The sequence below is a fragment of the Tyto alba genome, unplaced genomic scaffold (genome assembly GCF_018691265.1).
Source record: "Tyto alba isolate M040663 unplaced genomic scaffold, T.alba_DEE_v4.0 Super-Scaffold_6, whole genome shotgun sequence".
NCBI classification, from domain to species: domain Eukaryota; kingdom Metazoa; phylum Chordata; class Aves; order Strigiformes; family Tytonidae; genus Tyto; species Tyto alba.
In genome coordinates this window covers 11256105-11270694 of record NW_024881327.1, presented here as the reverse complement: position 1 = coordinate 11270694, position 14590 = coordinate 11256105, and the positions used below count along the sequence as shown (strand labels likewise).

At 40.5% G+C, this 14590-nt stretch overlaps 1 protein-coding gene across 1 annotated transcript in view; it reads right to left on the bottom strand.

Annotated features, from left to right (window-relative positions):
* Positions 1 to 586: 586 nt before the first annotated feature.
* MMRN1 (multimerin 1) overlaps positions 587 to 14590 on the bottom strand; it is a 46729-nt gene continuing 32725 nt past the window's right edge. Inside the window, exons 6-8 of the mRNA XM_032999389.2 lie at positions 10991 to 12970; positions 3876 to 4022; positions 587 to 2740 (exon numbers count right to left, since the gene is read on the bottom strand). Coding sequence (XP_032855280.1) covers positions 2319 to 2740; positions 3876 to 4022; positions 10991 to 12970 — 2549 coding nt within the window. The 3' untranslated portion in view covers positions 587 to 2318. The remainder of the gene's footprint in view (positions 2741 to 3875; positions 4023 to 10990; positions 12971 to 14590) is intronic.

Here is a 14590-nt window from a genome sequence, read left to right as displayed (position 1 = left end):
TTCAGCACGGAGAATGCACCTTTCAGTTTTGAACAACAAAGTGTAGTTTGTCGTGACTTAACCCCAGCCATCAGCTAAGCACCACACAGCCGCTTGCTCACTCCTCTTGGCTTCCTGGTGGGGTGGGGAGGAGAATCGTAAAAAAGTAAAACTCACAGGTTGGGATAAGAACAGTTTAATAACTAAAATAAAGTAAAATTTAGCAACAACAACAATAATAAAATAACATAATAACGGCAACGAAAATGAATATAATAAAAAAGAAAAAGAGGGTTAAAACCCAAGGAAAGACAAGTGATGCACAATGCAGTTTCTCACCACCCGCTGACCGATGCCTGAGCAGCGATCTGCCCCCCAGCTGACTCCCCCCCCCCCAGTGTATGTACTGGGCAGGACTATGTTCTATGGGGTGGAACATCCCCTTGGCCAGTTCGGGCCAGCTGTCCCGGCCGTGCTCCCTCCCAGCTCCTTGTGCACCGGCTCGCTGGCACAGCACGGGGAAACTGAAAAATCCTTAACTTAGGGTAAGTTGCGCTACTTAGCAACAACTGAAACATCAGCGTGTTATCAACATTGTTCTCACACTGAATCCAAACCACAGCACTGTACCAGCTACTAGGAAGAAAATTAACTCTATCCCAGCTGAAACCAGGACAAGTTGTATACACTTGATGAAAGATGCTGTGATTTCCCTTATCCACGCAGCGAATGGGAGAATTCAGTCATTTCATGCACATTCATCTTAAGATCTAGTAAGGCACATTAAGTAATACTAAAAAGAGAGCTGAAGATTTTCATGTGTTTTCAAGAAAAGTTCCTGACAGTGGAAAACAAAATAAAGCAGGCAGCTTCAAAACATTCTAGGCTTCAGGAATTGGCATAGATCTCTGGAGCATGCTGATTAACAATAACTGAATGTGAGGGCCATGGAAGGAGAGCGTCTGCTCCTTTAAGGGTAGCTGGTCAAAGGAGCCATAAACAAGCACATGCAGAGACGAACCTGCCTGACACATGCTAGGGGAGGTAGTGTTGATCACAAACCTGGCACTAATTGGTAAGGACATGTGGAGTGTGAGAAAGTTTATTTTTTCAGCTGGGAGGATAAAGAAAGGGAGGGAGACAAACACACAGAGATATAAAACCTGATCAATTGGTGTTAACAAAGGCAATAACCAGAAACAAACCTGGTCAGTCACACCCGTCGATGGGATATCAAGAAACGACGGCAACTCAGACCTTGCAACTGGTAAGGATGCAAACCTGAGGGGTTTTTTTTCAGGCAGTCAGAGCATGAGCTAAGAATAATTTTTTTACTGGATTGGTGCTTGGAAATCACATTCTTTTTTATGGAGATTGAATTTCATTTCATCTTGCCTCAGTAGTTAGCTAATATAATGCAGAAAAAACCCAAAATCTTGGATTTATAGAGCTCAAAGAAGACTTGGAAAGTACTATGATCATCTCATTTAACCTTGTGTACTTCATAGGCCAGAGTTTACATGCTATAATCTGTGTGAAGCCAATGTAGCCATGTTTGCTTAAAAACATATCACCTAAGGAAAATCCAGCTGTGGTTTAAATGCTTCAAGTGACAGGGAAACTCCAGCAAATCCATTATAATGTTTTTTTATGATTAATTATATTCACCGATAAAAATGAGCACCTTATTTCTAATCTGAATGTATCAACATGCAGCTTTTAAGTATTCCCTTTTGATTTTTTCTGCTAGATAAAAGACTAGTTTACAGTTTACTGGTTACATTAAAAATCATGAATCAATTAAGCGCTAACATATCGAGGTATGTGGTGAATAATGTCAGGTAAAATGAAAAAGACATATATTTTTTTCCAAACAGAATATAAACACATGATTATCACTTGATACAATGAGCTAAGTAGTAACCCAGCATCCGAGTCATCAAAATGTATCCATCACCTTTGGTATGCACTCAGGTTGCAAAGGAAAAATCAAAACCAGCTTGTATCTACCTTGAGAACTGATTCTCAGCAACCTTCAGTAAGCATGGTTATGCAATGTAAATGTAGAACATAAGTAGATCTGTGCTTCCAGTCATGCTTATATAAGGAAGATGCTTATTTCCCCCCGCCATCTCCAACCTGTGGGCTCTCTTTGTAGATGTGCATATGGCTACAACCAGGCAACCTCTTGGAGAAACAGCACTTCAAGCACCATTTACTTAAATGACAGTTACTTTGAGAAACTTACAGCTGTTAAAGAAACAAAGTATTTAAAGGTAAAGATAAGTTCACCTGCAGGTTGCTTCATTTGGTGGTAACCGCTTACATTTATGACTGACTTAGGTACGATACAACAAGTAACCACTAAATGTAGTTACTGGTGGATACTTGGCTGGTATAGAGCCACTTGCCAGTCTGAGCCAGACTTCTTGACCATAATTTAACTCTAATAAAGCATTTCCCGTAATTACTCTGTCAGTGTACTTGTTACTATTAATATTCTCAGCCTGAAAAGTGAGTTTGTCTATTCCGTCAATGACCAGATAGCCAGAGGCACGTGGACTAAATGATTCAATGGTATATTCAAAAACATAGACCCCCAGATATGGAACATGGAACTTCCCGGTTGCTGGGGCAAATGAAGCTCCGTAGTTGACATCCAGATTGTTAAATCTGATGGGTCCTGGAGTCGTCATTCCATATGTATGAGAGGCAAAAAAGGCCACCATAGGTGCATACCTGTACGATCCTTTTGAAAAATCTGGAAAGGAATAAAGAACAATTTCGTGTAATATTACATTGTAGAAAGGCAACTCAGACCAGCCAGAAGACCAAAAGCAGCTTTTCTGAAGTCACATCATCCAGTAGCTTGAGCAACGTAAACATGGTGTTTCTGCATAAACACAGAGGTGTCCTGTATTGTATAAAAAGTCATTTTCTGCACAATTAGTTCTAGGTGTACCCACGAAAGAATAATTTTAGAAACAGCAAGAGAACTTTATGTTTGTCTACAGTATGTTATAATTAAGGGAACTGCTTTTTTTGTTTTCTTTCTTTCCCTCCTTTCCCCCTCCCCAGTCGTTCCCACCCCAGGATCTCTTTCATTGTTCATCTGTATGCACTGAAGCCAAGAAGTTTCTCCACAAATCTTAGACAAACACTGAAGAGGCTTAGCACTCCTGATGTTAAATGAGGGAATAAAAGTATATGGTTTTCTCTTCAAGCTGAGCCTGCACACTATGATTCCCTGCCACTGTACAAATGATTTCATTCACTATTCATATGCTGTCATGTGTGAGAATCAGCCAAATGGCTGCTGAAAGCTGCATAAAATTCACATTCCATGGGGCATGGATGTAAATTATTAATTTGTTTTCTGGACTGGATAAGCAGAGTTTCCACTTTTCTTTTCTGAAATATTTTTCACGGGCTGCATCCTTTGCTGATGAAAATCAGAGGCATGTCTGAAATGACTCCTTGAGGCCATAGTCCCACACGTCATGGTAGCTACTGGTATTTATAGAGCATTTATGGCCATGCTGAAGCTAGTATTCCCCAGTGATATGATTTTACCTCCCCCTTCAAATTCTATGATATCATGTTCAAATACATCTATTGCACACCCTCCTGCTCTGCACAATTCAGCAGGGACCTTTCCAGCTATTACGGCTGGTCCCAGCCCAATTTAATCCCATTGTCTGGTCATATTAAAGAAAGAGATCATGAGTCACCCACGAGGATTGATGTCTTCAGCACCAAAACAGAGGACACTACTACTTGAGTTGGCACTCATTAAAGTGAAATGTGAGACCTTTGACCAGAAAATGCTCTCTAATGAGGCCCTGGGGCAGAGGCCCATACTGACAGCATATTGCACTACTAAATTCTTTACTTGCCAACACTCAGAGAATTGTCGTTCGTCAGCTTCGTACTGCAGTTGACTCCTCCAAAGGGGTGGCGACAAGCACAAATAAAACTCTGTCTGTCGTTGACACAGGTTCCTCCATTCTGGCACGGGGAACTGACACAAGCTGAATATTGCCCTGTGATAGAGAAGGAGAAAACCCAACAACCTCAGCTTCAATGTCATTACAGTGACACTTCCCATATTTGCAGTATTTTGTAAAGCCTTTTTGTCAGTTCATAAAGGCAGTGAAATTTCTGCCGAGGTTCTGTGCGAAGGCCAGCTACGGATCCTGTCCAGGATGTTCAGACCCTTTGCTAGTCCAGCCTCCCTCTCTGTCTGAGAACAGCCCTCAGCTAGTCTCCAAGATATTCAGAATAACCTATAAATGCTGAATCCTGCTTGTCTCAGAGGGTCAAGAACATGTAATATAAGATGAAAGATATTACAAATCTAACTTCTTTGGAGCATCTCAACAAATATTATGAGAACCATCAAAAGATTGGGATATCTAAACAGCTGTGACTGTACAGTCCAAGAAACCCGTCAACAATCACCAACATGCCCTTCCTCATTTTTTCCCTCCTGTCCTTAATTTAATGACCTCCCTCCCTGCAATATAAGTTTAAAGCCAGCAAAGCCTGGCTACAGCCAAGCATTTGGAAATTCTCCTTCTCCTGTTCCCTACACAAGTCTTTCCATAATAATCTAAGGCAGGATGTCCCTACAGATGGCCTTCAGGACAGAGTCAGTGTGGAAGATACTCATTCCCAGGGGGAGTTGGGGGGGCTGAGAATCCACCCCTCCTTTCCACAGCCTGATAATGGAGACCTGCAATCCACCCAGAATCAGCTGCTCATTTCCCCCTTCCAGCTGGTCACAGTGGCAGTAGACTTTCTGTGCTGATCCCCATACAGCTGGCTCAGCCACCTTCTTCCCTTCTTGTATGGTAGCCCTCAGACACTACAGCAAAACAAGACACAAGTAAAAACCAAGTGGTCTGCAATCATGTGATTAAAGAAATATGTTGGATCAGCTAATTAATCTTTACTAACAATGGGAATGTGCCGAGAGGCTTGGAGCTGACTATACTGCAGGAGTCCTTCAGAAACAAACAGCAAAACTTGGAAGAGACAATAATGACATATTCAATTTTAGTTCCTTCTTTTGGTGAGACAAAAGAAATATTTTCCTGCTGGTTCAGATAAATCTGTGCTTTGTTTTGATTTCACTAGAGCAGGCACGGAAGGCTGCTCTTTCTAGACAGAGCCAGCTTATCCTTGGGCATACCAAAGCACAGATTTTGTAATGCTGGTGTACAGCTTGGACTGTCCTGTCTATGACATTGCTCACCCAGATGTGTCACAACCATTGCAGGAGAGCCTGATTACTGGTGAGGAAACATGCTATCCAAACCACTTCCAGTACTTGTCCTTGCCCATAAATAACTCAATTCCAGGGTATCTACTAAGATTGCTGTAAAAGTTTTGTATTGCAAGCAACACAAATGACACCAAACAGGTGGTTTTGCAGAGCACCCTCACGGAGGATGTCTTTGCTGCTCTTCCTGACTATTTACGAGCTGGCCACATCGCGCCCAGTTGATACAGAGAAATCTGTTGGTCCAGTGCTGCTGAGGTCTGAGATAGTAACTACTGAGTGTAATTATATAATATATTGTCATAGCACTTTGGGGGGAAGAACACTCAAGCCACATCAAAAATTAAAGATTGTTATGAAAATAAAAATAGAAGTCAAATAAAAGTCAGATGTTCTAGAAAATAAACCTTATTTTTTTTGCCAGAAACTATCAGCAGAGCTCTGGAAAGAGAACTCCACACAGTCCTGTGACAGTAAATCTGGATTAGTAGGTGGGAACTGAAAAAGCCTTTCATAAAAGGGTCTACTTATTGGCAGGGATTGGATCTTCACATAGATGTTTTGGTAATGCCCACAGTTATCTTCAGATTCCCATCCAGCCATTTCACAGACTGTTGAATTGAGGCAAACTATTTCTGTGATAAATTTTAGTTCAGTGAGCAGGATGCTAAAAGCACATTGTACAGTGCCACTTGAATTTGCACTGATGGAGCATGTGGACTTAAAAACACAACAGTAATTCTTGTCACAGAAAATAACATCCATCCTGTAATGCCTGAAATTAAGCAATTTAGGACTGTCAGGACTGGGGTCACAGCACAGGCAACCGGACATGAGAAAATAATGTTTTTCTTCTCAGATAATAGTTTTGCTGCACACTCAGCTGAAGTTATTTTTCACTCATATTCACCAAGCATCCACAACATTTCACTCATATTTACCAAGCATCCACATATCTACCAACTGTGAAAGGAAAACAGAAAAGGAAGGAAAACAACTGATTGTGCTGACTATCATATTCCCAAAATACACAAGCTTTGTGGAAGAACACAGCAGCCTCTTTGCTAATTGGCCTCTATTTATCATAAACAAGAAGTAAATCCAAGAAACAGGAAAAAGTTCACAGAAAGGAAATTATAATGAGATTGAGACTAGTGTTTTAACAGTCTGCTGAGGGATGATTTTGCCTGAACTTAACCTTGGAGTTAAATAAAATTCAGATATAGCTTTACCTACAATAAATTAACCCTCCAGGTGCAGCTTTGCTTAACAGTAGCTGGGGAGCCTGCTCCATTTGCTAGAACTAGAAGCTGTGAAAAGGTTCAAGTCAAATTAGGATTTTCAGAGTAAGAGGCAAATGCCCTAGATCTCCACTAAGTGGGTAATGTCTCTGTAACTTCCATGTGATCTTACAATAGCATGGTTTTGCTGTCAATTCTGGCTGAGGCTTCCCCTCTGCTCAGTATTTCCTTTTTCTTTTTTCCTTGCTGAAGGCCATCCTGAGACACTGTCTGTATTCTCTGCCTAGGGTAAAGGTGCCAAGAAGATCAGGTGAGGAAAGAATTTGCTACTATAGTACATACCCTATTTTTAGGATATATCCTATATCTTTCACAGCTTAGTAGTGTAGATGAATAAAAGAGAGAGACTTTATAAATTTAATTAAAGGCTTAAATTGCAGCTATCAATAGCAGAGAATACACTGAATGCAGTTGCAATTTACACTCAGTGTGGTAGGAATGAGGAGAGACAGTTAATGCTGAGTTTTGCTACTCTTCGTGAGGGCAAGCAGCCAGAAGCTCTTTTGGGAAATAGACTGCCAACGCTGTACAAACAAATCTTCAAACAAATAATGAAGCTCTGTCAGTATTTACTGGGGTGTTGTTTAGAAGCAAATCAAATATTTAGCAATTTAATGGTATCCTTACGGAAAGGAGTAACTCCAGTGGTTCAATTTGGAAATGTCTGAACAGAAAGTAATTTACTAGCATTTTCTCTATATTTAGTTGTCAGTAACAGTCTCTCAGGAATCCCTGGCAGATTGGAAGAAGCTGAGAATCCACTAAACCACCCTGCTCGCACAGGGTCAGACTGGTTGTCGGTCTACAGTTATTAATCACCTCTGGCTTAGAGATCTCTGTCTGACAGTGATAAAAGCGATGAGCATCCCCCACAGCCTGGATGTGAGGGAGCAGCAGGAGAGAGGCAGCCCGCCTGTGGCCAGCACCCTCAGGAACTGAGGGTGACAGCAGAGCTGGCACCTCACCTGGAGAGGTGACAAGCAGAGGATGGCAGGCTGATCACGGTAACTGGCGTCCGTCACAGCCCAGCACGACTGAAAAGGCCTGGGATCTCGGGTTGAGCTGAAACAGGGAGCCCAGGCCCATGGGCAGGGTGTGCAGTCTGGGTCTGGGTCAGGACACCCCGGGGCAATTAAGGAAATTGGTGCACTCGGGGTCCCAACGGGGAACTCAGGCATAAACGCTGCGTGGGGTGTTTGCGGTGCAAAAAGGCACAAAGATTCACCTGCAGTGGTTTTGGGCAAAAAGCAAGGGGGGAGAGGTGCCTCAGCTGTGCTCTCCAGTTTTGGGTGGGGGCAGATTGTCAAGGCCGATCTGAGCTACTTGGACTCTGGCAACTCTGCCTCTCTGTTAAGCAGAGCTATCTAATACTTCCAGTGTGATGATTTCAGGGTCACTAAATTAAAAATAACAAAACAGTTTTATCTATCTATTAGTTTAAAGACTCAATCTGCAAAATTGAAGTATTTGTTATCAAACTGAACTAGAATAACCATCAAACTTGTGCAATTAGAACACAAGATGGAAAATATTTAAATAGGTTAATTTTACTGCAGGCTTGAATGATAAAGCAACAATGGAAGCTTGCATTTCTGTTAGGAGTGAGAAATCATGTGAAAACACAATAAGAAATAAGACACAGAGAAAATGAGAATGAAAAGTAATTACATCTCTCACATGAATGCACTGTTTTAAACACATAAACGTAACACAGCTGCACCCTCAGTTATTCATGTTGATGGGAGAGTGCCATAATCTGAATAAAGCAAACCCACAACTAATACAAGACATGAAACAGGAGAGTGCATTCACCTTTGGAAAGCACAGCAGCCTCTAGATTCCCTAGAGAACAGACACAGCACTAAATGGCAATGGGAAAATGGGAACAGAGCTAAGCTGCCCTCACGCTGCATCATGCATTTCTGCAGTAGAACAGGGCATTGGAAGGTAGGGCCAGACATAATCTGTAACCAAGACTGATGAAGAGTTTGGTGTATATTTGTTCTTTAAAGGCTGTCATCTCCCCTATGTTAGACACCTGAGGCTATCTTAAGGCCATCACTTTTTTATTCATTCCGGGTTGCCATTACAGTTAGTATCAGGTAAAGTGTTAGGTTTTTCATCCCTCGTACATGTATTGCAGCCTCTAGCTGACATAAACCTTTTATTTTGTTCATTCAACAATATAACAAGTCTGCAAAGCTGTATGTCTCTGCATACACAATGAAAACTCACATTGTTTCCCCTTGATTTCAGATAACTATTGAGGAAAGTATTACATCAGGGCCAAATCCTGAACACATTAAAGCCAACGAAAATCCCAGTCTGTTAGAGTACGATCAAATATTAAGCATACTGGAATCAATGAGAATTGTCATTCACCTCTTTCTAGAATTTAACTCTATTCTTTTTGAATTGAAAAAGATGATCTCAGATCAAACACATTATATTATTAGTCAAACATGCCATAGGATTTCTTCTAGAAACTTTAGTAGGATCGGCAAATACCTCAGGATGGTCTCCTGGAACCTAGAGAGAAAAAGCTTTCCTAGAGAACTAAAATCTACCCAGGGAGAAGATGGATACTTGTTAATTAAGATAATGCTCTTACTTCTTTAACTTACAGAAATGTAATGTATGACTTTGCTAGGTATGAAATATCACTGAGTGCAAAAGCTCATTACTGATGGAAAAGTCTGCATAAACATTGCTATGTAGAAACCTTGATTAGAAATAGGGCGTTTTAACATCTGCAAAGGTCTGCACTTTCTGTAAGAGTGAGCATACATCCAATGTTATCAAGCAAGCTACTTGTTAAAATTCAGCATGAGATAAATAATAAATAGGAAAGACATTAATGAATTAATGTGGAGTGAAAAACAGAGCAGCTGGCAGCTTCCTGTGCTCCAGGCAGGTAGCACTAGTGACATTCTCCAACAAAGTAGAAGACTTTGGAAGGATCAAAAGCATCATATCTCATTTTCCCTTGATTTTAATTGTGAACAAAGGTTTTGAATTTCCATCCTATGCAGTGGCAGGAACAGGCAGAAAACAGAAATGACTGAGAAAGTATTGTCATTTTTAGTATCAAAATATTCATATTACTTTGTAGTAAGAATTTGGCAAATCCTGGTGCCTTTTTAAGTGTGACTGCCTGTTGGAATAGCTGCATGTCCTCTCTAACTGAAACGGGAACCAAGGACTGAAATTCTTCAGTGAGGATGGCTTTCAGCAGAAGCAAAGCTACACATGGGACTGGGGCTTTAAAAAGGATCCTTTCCATTGAAAAGGGCTGTACCTAGGACAAGAGGAAATGAAGGAGAGAGGTGGGGAATGGAGGGAAGAGGCATGGAGAGGGAGAGGGAAAAGGAGATTACTCACGGTCTTAGCAAATGAACAAGAGCAGTAGCACTTACTACCCCTACCTCTGCTTAAATAGGGACCAAATATAATTTCAGAAATGTTCATAGATTTAAGAAAGCTTTACAGAAAAGATTTAGTTTGGGGCTTCAAAAGTATCTGGGTATCTATCTCACTTATTTTAATGTGAATTAGAGTCCTCTGAGGACTTCTAGTTACTTAACCACCCTTCATTTTCTGTATTTTCCCAGAAAATATATTTCCATAAAACATTAGCTTGTGTTATTGATTTTCAGTCAAGTCTGATTCCAAAAGCCATAACTCAGAGTTTGTATTTCTGCAAATTCATCCATATGAATTCATTTCACATGAAAATGTTTAAGTTCAGAAGCGAATCACATTCAAAATGTCCCTTTTAAGAATGGTGGCTCCTACTCAGCTGAGCTGTTCTCCGGACTGACTTGAGTCAAACCTGCTTTATTGGCTGGGCTCCCGATTCTGCACAAACACACTGTTGTAATTGTAACTGCACTAATAATCTCAATGAAGTACTGAAGGACCTGGCAAAAGCCTCATTACAGTCATTAGGAGTATTCACTTGCCTCAGGTTTTTGATATTCTTCATCCCCACTGACACTGCAAAGTACTGACACAACTCCAGATTTTTATCTCAGCTTGTGTGGGTTTTTTACTGAAGTTGCTAACTGAGATGCAGGCACAAATTTCTTGTAGTTTAGATTTTGTCTAAATTGCCAGTTACATTTGAAAGGTCAGGTTCTCAGCTGAGTGTATGTGCATGCACATACTGCTGATCACATACAACTGATCAGATGTGAATTTATTGAGGAAAATCAAATGGAGCTTCTCGATGCGTGTGTGCAGTCTCATAAGAAAAATACATTTTCTTGTAAGCAAGAGACTAGGGTAACCTCAAATTCCTCTGAAACATTCCTTATGGCAATCTTCTGACTTTTTATTCACTGCCAGTCAAGTTCTGGTCAAGTGCATCACAAAGGTTACATAAGCCTCTATTGCAAAGGCCCTAACTTTTAGTAAAATGCATTACCTGGATCTATAGTATTATCTGCGTTTCTCTGACTTCGGCTTGCCAGGCTCATGGTGATGTTTGTTGCTCCTTTTTTCCCTGGGGCTGGTTTCTTTATACCTGGTTTCACCTGCTTCTGAAGTTTGGTGATGTTGTTCATTGCATTTGACACTGATATGTCAACATGCTGAGTTAGATTTGTCAAGATAGATCCTGCTTTTATTTCAAGCACAGATTCAATGAGCTCTTTGAGGCCTCTCTGCAGCAGGGGGATATCTGGCTGAGCAAGTTTAATTAGCACAGGTATACTCTCATTCACTTTTTGGATGCTGCTGTTGATAACCTGACACAGTCCCCAGGCTTCATGAGCAGTCTTGTTCAGAAGTGGAATGCTGTTTGAAAAGCGGATCGACTTGGCTTCCAGGGCCTTGATCCTGGAACTCAGTGTCTGGAGCTGAAGTGGGGCCACTTGTTCTTTCTCTGTTGAGGCAGCTTTGTTTTTTTTCAATGAGACACAGTTGTTTGCCAAAAACTTAGAAATTTTTGACTCCACATTCAGAAGGCGAACCTCATGGTCCTTTGATTCCTCCACAGAGTCAAGTAGTTTTTCTTCCAGGTGGCTGATATCTTGTTGTTGATTGTCCACTTTTGACGATGTATCATTTAAAATATAGAAAACTCGTTGGAAATTGTAGAGGATACTATTGCCAGACTTCTCGTACGGAAGATCAGCAAGGGATGGCACTACTTGTGGAGGGAATTCATTCTTCTTGCCAATGAGTAGCATCTGGAGGGATTCGTTCAACTGTTGGAACTGGGGGATGAAAGCCAGGAGGCTGTCCAGTTTCTCAGCTCTGCCACAGCAGACTTCAGTCTCATTTCTTAGAGCATGCAGCATATCTTTCAGTACATAGTTATCTTGAATAGAATCAATAGCATTGTTTATTACTATCATGGTCTTGTTTAATCCATCTTCTATTTCCATGGAGCATTCATTAACACGATTTTCAAACAGTTCCTGATAAGCCTGAGATTCATTTTTAAGTCCCTCCTGAGTTTTGGAAAGCTCCTTAATTGCAGAACTCATTCTGTTAATGACAGTAGTGAGGTTTTCAAGCTTCTCATTGATTTCTTCAGCTTGTATTTGTTGTTCATACTCCGAAGTGAGACTAAAAGGTACCCCTTGTTCAATCAAGGGTTGCAGGATCTCCATATCATAGCACAAATCATTGATTTGCTCATTCATTTTGTCCATCTTGCTGTCCAATGGAAGGACCAGGTCAGAGACACTTTTGTTTAGGACAAGCACATTCTCTTGGATTGCTGCCAGCTGTGTTTGGAAATCCCTTCTGCTCTCTGACAGCATGTCATCACAGACCCCCAGAACAGAGTCTCTCTGAATTTCCAGTGCAAGACTGAGATTGCTGATCTTGCTATCTTGGGCTCTTAAGTCATCATAGACCTGTAGCACCATCACGCCTTGTTTCTTTACTTTCTCATGCAGTGTGAACATGTACTCTGTAATATTGTACTCCATGACTTTATCTGCTGAAGGGATGTTTTGGCTTGAAGACTGTTCAGCTGATAACAGTTGTTCATGAGCATCTTTCATTTCAGTAAGAGTCCTATTTAAAGATTCATAATAAATGATGCTTCTTGACTGTTGATGCTTCAAGTTATCTTCCAAGGATTTCTGCTTTTCCTGTAAAGCTTTCATAGGCTTGCCACAAGTGAGGGTCATTTCATCTTTCATCTGCACCATATGACTCTTCAGCTCCAGAATGTCAAGCTTTGTTGGACCACTGTCTTTCTCCTGAGCAAATTTTTGTTGTGTTTCATTCAGATACTTGACTAATTCTTTTGTATTTTCAAGGTCATCTGACAAACTAGACAGAGTCTTGAAAACTTGAGCCACGTTCTCTTGCATTTCCCCTTGAAATATTTTGAAGTCTTCTCTGACAATGTCTTTGACTAATTCATTAATACTTCTGGATTTGAGACCTTTGGAAAAAGGGGAAATATGAAAACAATCAAACCAATTGTGTTAGCATATCTGATTTTTTTCCACAACGTGAGCAAATATAGTGCTGTACAGAAGCCCCAGTTTACCCACCCATAGAGCAAAATTTAAAGCTGAGGAAGGTAGAGGGTGGCTAATGGTGTTTGAAGACTCATCCCTGTTTCTCCTGAAATCAGTGGGAGTTTTACTATTATTTTGAAAGGGCAAACTCAGACTCTGCATGTGGTATCAACTTTGACCTCCTAGCTAAGCCATTTCTGAGCACTGAAATGGAGATCTGTGTGCTTTTGTAGCTTGCTCATAAGAAAATGATGTGTCCTTTCTCCACTGGGAACGTAAGAAAAAACACCTCCTCTATCAACATTACGGTCAAGTGACCTTTCTATTGTATTGTATGTGATAAGTGATCATACATCACACTATAGTGAGAGAGAAGCAAAATAAAAAGAATAGCCTTATTGAATGTCTAAAGTTAGTAACATGACAACTGCTGCAAAAGGCAGACATTTTAAAGGTACAAACCTTTAGTCTTGCATACTACAACTCTTTATATAGCGCCTAGGAATACTGATCCTGAAAAGCACTAGGCAGAGGTGAACATGTGGGAATTCTGCTCCTGGGAATAACATCAATATGTCTCCCATACAGCCTTAGATGGGTTAAGACAGTCATAAAATAGTGTTCATCAAGAGTGCTGCATAACATATTTGAATTAATTAGAGCAGTAGTTCTGGTCTGGTGTGAGATTAGAAGGATATTTTAATTTGTTCTCCAAATGTAGCCCTTCTGTCCAGCTAAAACACTGAAGCATTGTTTGCATGTTTTTTTCCAAACCCTGTGAACACTTACAGCCATCTTGTGATATAATGCTTAAACCCTTCAACCTCTACAATGTCTTGATGACCACTGGTTCTCTGATTAAAACAGAACTGATAAAGGCAAAAATTCTCTGTTGCCTTCCTCTATTTTCCTCTCAATTACTTCTATAGCCTGGATTTTATTGCTTCATCTCTAAAACAGCAAGGCATGTTCTGAAACCTGATTTGAAAGTACATTCTCAGCAAGAGCAGTAAAATGGCAGGAAATCAGACCCATGAAATCCAATCCAACTTTGGGCTCCAGGGGTGCAGAAGGATTCCAAATAAAAATGGTTTTGTTCAGCAAGCTAGAGAGAAAGACAATGCTTTTTTCTATTCAGGAGAGTAATTTGAATTGTGCGTGTATCTCCAGCTGGAAACAGAGATAAAGTAGTTGATAACATTTGCTTTTTATGAACTATGAGTCTCAGTCAATGGTAAAACACCTCCAATGCTTAGGGGAGAAATCTCACACTTGTTCAGATGTTTTTTCTTTTTTTTTCAAGGCAGGATATAACAGCAAGGTGCACTAAGTTTGCCAGCCTAGCAAAGAGCCACTTCAGATATACAGCATGAAGTTTCCTAATCAATAAACTGAATTACTGTCAACTGTTGTCACAGATGTCAAAGAAATTTTAAGACAAAGTATAAAAAATAACAAAGTGATAATACTGAGATTGCCTTTATTATTTTATTTTTTACTACCTGAACAACAAGTGAATGACTAGACAGATGGATATACAT